This window comes from Sturnus vulgaris, chromosome 5, assembly GCF_052056855.1.
Source record: "Sturnus vulgaris isolate bStuVul1 chromosome 5, bStuVul1.hap1, whole genome shotgun sequence".
NCBI lineage: Eukaryota > Metazoa > Chordata > Aves > Passeriformes > Sturnidae > Sturnus > Sturnus vulgaris.
The window spans coordinates 38,588,016-38,594,275 of NC_142247.1; the positions used below are offsets into that span (position 1 = coordinate 38,588,016).

At 43.3% G+C, this 6,260-nt stretch overlaps 1 protein-coding gene across 3 annotated transcripts; it reads left to right on the plus strand.

Moving 5' to 3' along the window:
• The first annotated feature begins 2,635 nt into the window (after positions 1-2,635).
• On the plus strand, positions 2,636-6,053 carry SMIM30 (small integral membrane protein 30). 3 transcript variants are annotated; one of them, XM_088165474.1, is made up of 2 exons: positions 2,636-2,774; positions 3,567-6,053. In XM_088165474.1, exon 2 carries the CDS (start codon positions 3,638-3,640, stop codon positions 3,821-3,823), a length of 186 nt encoding a protein of 61 aa, XP_088021600.1. In that variant the 5' UTR covers positions 2,636-2,774; positions 3,567-3,637; the 3' UTR covers positions 3,824-6,053. The 3 variants fall into 3 exon arrangements, with proteins under 3 accessions (XP_088021600.1, XP_088021601.1, XP_088021602.1); XM_088165475.1 differs by lacking the exon at positions 2,636-2,774 and adding an exon at positions 2,827-2,948; XM_088165476.1 differs by lacking the exon at positions 2,636-2,774 and adding an exon at positions 3,054-3,072.
• The last annotated feature ends 207 nt before the right edge of the window (positions 6,054-6,260 follow it).

Here is a 6,260-nt window from a genome sequence, read left to right on the forward strand (position 1 = left end):
GTATGACATCAGTGCAGTCATGCAATAAACAAAGGGCTCTCAAAAAAATAGATGAACCAAGAAAGAGAAAGAAAAAAACAACCCAAAAACCCCACAAGTGCCCCCCTCAGGGTGTAGCTGATTATAACTTTTTCTGCTCCAGAAAGTACACTTTATTTTCAATTTCTAGTGTGACATATACCCACCTCCTTAGCCTTGTGCTCAAAATTTACAAAGCTTTATCTTGTCAGCTCTGGGAATTCTCCGACTTTCCTCTGAATATTAGTTACATAATGGCTTCAGCTAAGCAATCAAAGTGGCGATAGGTCAAAAGGAAGATTTGCCTGGGGTGATGCAGGAAGTTGATGGCAAAGCTTGAAGCTGAATACACATTTCTCTGCTATTCTGATAGCACAAAAACCAATAGAGCCTCCTTGACTGTTTGGATTTTGCTGGCTTTTTTCCAAAGAAGCACTGTTTCTGAAGCCAAAGCTATAAAACAGAATGGTATTGAAAGAGATAATAAGCCAAAGAAATATCCCCAAATGGCACTGTTTTCTAGCTCTCAATGGATGTTACTAATATATTATATGTCTTACAATCAATATCTTCTACATGCATACCGTACTTTGTGTCATTTCAACTGCCTGTGAATGTATACAGTTCTTGAGATATTAAGAGGAGTGTGTTAAGTCCAGTCTTTCTCTTGGATTTTACACATCTCACCTTCAAAATACTTAGGTCCAAAAATGCCACAGCTTTTTGGTACTGACATTTCTAGTTACAAAAGATAGACTCGAAAGTCATTGTTCAATCCCTTTGCATCTGCTGTGTGGGACTAAATGACAACTACTGAAAATTTTAGTTGGTAAGTGGCGGTGACAACAAATACAGCACCGAAATTCAGAGGGAAGAATTCAACATTTTTTTGACATTGCAGAACAGTGTAATATTTACTTGTCAACAGTGCAGGATGCAGTAAATAGACTAAGCAAGGAACTAAGAGGGCCAGGACTCCAAGGCCCACTCTTCTGAGGTGACAGCAGTGATTGAGATGACACATCCTGCACTTCACATTGCATTCTTCAGGTTCTTTAGGGGTTATGATTTATCTGTGACTGATTAAGGAATGGGCTAGACATCACGGCATTACTCTTCTCCATGCCATGACATTCTCAGAAATTTCAAAGTTTTTCTCCTGTGAGTTCATCTGGCATCAGCTTATTGAGAAAACGCCTTCAGAACTGAATATGAAGAATCAAGTATTTAAGATGTGAAAAACTGTGAAATGGGCATTTCATTAATAAAAAGGATGATTATGAGTTAATATTAATTATTATTTGCATTATCAGAGTCTAGGCACTGCTGCTTATAATGATGATGCTTTCATGGTACTTTTAAAAAAGGAGCAAAAAGATGTTTCTATCCCTGGAAATTTAGTCTATGACAATTGACAAACTGATGGATCCTGACTGGTGGGGAAAAGAAGAAAGAATTAATAAAAGAATTATGATCATCACAACAGTAACATCCCACCTCAGACATGTGAAGTTCCTATAGCCATGAAAAATGGCTACTCAAAAGCAATTACAGTGAAATTTTATAAGGCAGAGGCAAAGCTATACATATGTTGAATGCCCTATCTGGATATCCACTTCCCTTTAAAGAAGCTCATCAGAAACAGTTTTGCTAAAGAGAAATGTTTATAAAAGTTATTTTTTTTACAGAAGTCATGGGGAACATTGTGAGGACATGGCTTCTCAGTCATGAGTTAACACTTGTCGTAATGTATTACAAATGCTATACTGATTTGGACATTGAATTAGCACAGTTTCCTTGGGTTATTTCTCTGAGCAGTCCAAAGAGACATACTATGAACTTGTAATAATTGCTTACTGGTCTTTTATCCAAACTTAGGCACACACCTTTGCCACTGAAAAATACTGGGCTCTGCTTAGGAAATTCATAGTACAACAAATCAGCCTAATACGCAATTTCTACAAGCAGTCTTATTCAAAGCATAAATAAGATAAAAATTGGGATGAGCTAAGATCTTGGGGAGTGCTCTCACTTAATTACCTCTTAACACTTCCCCTACTTTTTTGTTTTACAAGGCCACAGTCTGCTGTCCACCATAAACTGCTGTAACTACTTTCCTCAGAGTAGGAATTGGTTATGATGGCGTATATTAGTACTGTTATCACAAGGGCCTAAACCTGAAATGATGCAAACTCATGGTTACTTCCTCTATTCGTTTATTTGTAGAAAAAAAAGATCATACGACCAGCCCAAACCGGTGGGTTTCACCGATACTTCCACTTCAATGGAGCCGCCGTGAGGGCACATGGCCGCAGCTCTCTCTGCTGACATTCTCACGGGCCGAGGTCCATCGGACCACGGCCATGCGGGGCTGCAGCTGGGAGCTGCCTTGGGGAGGCACCCCCAGCCAGGCCTCCCGGCCCCGCCGCATCCCTCCAGGCCCAGGCCGGCCAGGCGAGCACCGCTCCGGGTCCACCGGCGGGGCCGGGGGTCGCCCGGGCTCCTGGCGGCGCCGGAGCCCCCGAGCGGCCCCCGGGCACCACGGCGGGCGCGGCAGGGGCAGCGGAGCGGAGCCGTGCGGAGGCGGCCCGGCCGGGTCACGCCCGCCCCCGGCCGCGCCACCGCCCCTTCCTGTCATGGCCGCGGCCGGGCAGCAGGAGCTCGGCGGGGCGGCGCGGGCCGGCGCCTTCGGCTGCTGAGCGCCCCGCGGGCGGCGCGGAGCGGGGACGGCCCCAGCCCGGAGCTGGTGGCAGGAGGTGACTGAGGGGCACCGTGCGGGCAGGGCCTGCCGGCGGCTGCCCCAAGGAGCGGTCGTCTCGCAGTCCCGCGGCGGCGGGACGGGGCTGGCGGGGTCCTGCCGGCGTGCGGGTGGGAGCCCGGCTCTGGCCCCGCGGGGTGCGAGCGGAGCAGCCGCTTATTCGGGTGTCCTGGTGCGGAATTTTGTCACTTGTTTGTGTGCACCCCGGGAACGAGCCATCCCCGCGGGAAGAACTACTGCGGAAACGGCGGTCCGGGCTGGTCCCGGCGTGCTCCTTCGGGGCACCCTTCCAAGTTGTAAGAACCACGACAGACATTTGTCCCGCAGTGAGGGTGTGCACGGTAGCACTGCCCGGGAGGTTAAATTCACGCCCTCCCCAGTGTACCGTAGTGTGTCCGTGCTCACGGATCCCCATGGTAGCCGGTGTTAGGATGTGAGGGTGTGTGATGAGCAGCAGCCATCAGGCCCTAAACACCTGGTGAAACAGGCCCGCGTAGCAAAGCACCAGGTAAGCAGGCTCCGGTAGCTGCAGGCAAGGGAGCCTGTTTTGACTTTACCTCATGGTAAATAATTCTTCAAAAGATTTGTTTCCACTGAGTTACATAACAAGATAGCAAATCCACTGTGGCTGTCTCATGATAATAAGTAATTTACTTTTGTAATTGGGAAGATAAAACCTAAATTTCATGAGTCCCACATAGACACCTGTAATGCATCAGTAAGTTGGTTTTTGGCAAGCCCGGGCAGAAGGAAGGAAAATCTTGTAACGTTCCTTTTGTTTTCCTTGTAGATACCAGTGAACTACCTGCTGTCCACCACTTTCTTCATTTAACTTCCCCTTGGGGTCAGCTGGTCATCAGGATGCCTTCAACCAAGAACACCTCCAAGCTTTTCCTGATCCTCATGTCACTGCTGCTGGTGCTGCCGGTAGTTGAAGCCCTGGACGCAGGAGATACCATTGCCTTCCTCCTGGGCCTCGCTGTCAGTGTCATCGGATTCTGCGCCTGCCTCGGCTTGTATGCAAGGAGAAGGAATGGGCAGCAGTGACTTCAAGAAAATGCTCAGATGAAGTGAATTTCCAAACACAGCTTGGGGTTGGGTGTAAGACTGAGCTTTGGTTCTGGATAACTTTCAAAAAATATGTAGTAGATATTTCTGCAAACCTCTCTTACTGTTCAGTACAACAGAGTCAGGACAGTACCCAGTAAAAGGGATTCATATGATCTATCCTCATTCCAAAAAGATAATTTTATATTGTCTGTGGTTAAATACTGCCTTAGAGAAGGGTAAAAACTTTCTGAATGGGGAAGTAAAACTACAGAGTGGCTCAGAGTAAAAGTTTATAAATTTAGCATGTGAGGGAGGCCATCAACAAGTTCTGTAATTTTGGTTTCAATGGTTAATCAGGAGGACACAGCTATTAATCTTCCAGTCAAGATGACAAGAGTTTTTAAATTAGTCCTAACTAGATAGCTAGTGAGCAGACTGCTCTAACTTCTGTGTTCACTCTCACATTCTCTCTAATGACAGTTAACACCTAACAGCTCACTTCTGCTGTCACATGGATGAGACTTTATAGAACTAAGGAAACATAAAGGCTTTTTTTTTCGTTTAGAATATTTTTAGAGTATTTTTATTTTAGAATATGACGCTCCTGTAGCCTGTGTTCTTATTACCAAGTAGATACAACTAAGAATGAGATCACCATTTTTATTTAATATGTACTTCACAGAAAAGTGCATATAAGGCTATATAAATCAGATTAGGGATATGGGCTTTGTCTCTTGTTTATTTTTTGTACTCAGCTTTTTCTAGGCACATCGGGTTTAAGGCTTAGTTCATTTGGTGTTTGTACCTTTTTCTTCAAAACTGAAGACTTAACTATTTTGATGAGGAATTCTGCATATTTCTGCATTAGAAGGTTATTAGAATTATAACAAGACCATTGTGCACATGTGTTTTTTTTATAATGTAGAAAGAACTTGTTAAAATCCTGGGTTTAGTCAATTACTGCATTGTTCTTGAGTGTATTCCTTGTGACAAACCTATGTTGCTAGCTAAACATTTAAGCTTCTCTAACTCATGCATATGGCTTCCACAGAAGATTAGGACCAAAACCAAAGTAAAATATCTTGGTGCAAAATGGGAGATGTAAGTAGTCTTATTCTGTTCATGCTCAGTCAGATTGTGTGGTATATGGTTGAAAGACAGTGGTGTGTCTAGGACCTGTTTCTTAAGTACCAAAGGTAAAATGGTTCAGCCAAGAATGTCTGCCACAAGTCTCTCTGACTTAGGGTGTTTTAGCTTGAGCTAAGCAGCACAATCTGTAACGGCAGCAGAGGAGCATAAGAAGGAGCATAGGAAGATGAACTCTCCACACTTCACAGAATTTCCTTCTGATTTTGTGCTGTCACTGCCAGTCTTTGCTAGAAATCTTGGCTTTTATCTTTCAGAGTTACCTATATTGATACTATTCTTCCACTTCCTCTGTGTCTCTGTTCAGTAGAGCACAAAGCAATGGCTATGGGCAGGTCTTATGTAAGTAATTGGGCGGGCAGATCGTGTTCTCCAGATCCTGATTTCTGCATGCCATTTTTGGCAAAAAGGGACACAATGTACAATTACTATGTACAAAGGAAATTTACAGCCCTAAGAGGAGCTTCAGACAGAAGTGTCATCTTTGAAAGCTGCCTAGCAGCAGTAGATGATCCTGTACATGATAATTCAACTGGGTTGGGTGCAAGCACAGATCGCAGTGTGATCTTTGATGTTCCAGCTTAGCTAAGCAAAAAAAAAGCAAAAAGCAAACAAAACAAAAATAACGAGTAAAACCTCCCACAAAATTGCCACTCAATTCACTATAGTTCTCAAAGTTAAAAAAATTTTGTCATATTTTCAGTAAAATATTAAATATTGCTCTTCCAATAGAATAACAAGCAGATAACACAAGCAGATTTTCACAGACTCCTTTATCTACACCTTGAGAATGATCCCTGGCAATAGTTGCACGGAATCGGGCAACAGTTTCACTGCAGGAAAGCAAAATTTTAACAGAGTTAATTATTTTCAGGCAATAGGAATGTGAGAAATTGTATTATTTGCCCAAAGCTGTATGTACTTCATTGAAAGGTGTTTGCACAGCATAATAGCTTTATTTCTTGGGTTCTGATAGAAGCTTTATTGTTAAAGACTTGAGTTTGTCAATTACCTGAGTGTAAAATCAGATACCTCTGTTCTTCCTCTATCTTAATAAACTTTGGCGTATGATTTGTCATCAGCTTGATGAAGTAATTCTTATGAAAAGGAAAATTGAGATGATAGAAATGACTGTAACTATTGAAATTCCGTCTGTTGGCTATTATTTTCTTACCTACTTTTGCTTATGTTAGATAACTCTATGAACTAATGTATCATAAGGTATGATTTCAGTTAACATTTGTGCAGTGATTGTACTTCCCTTGGTCCTACTGCTTGTTTATCCCAT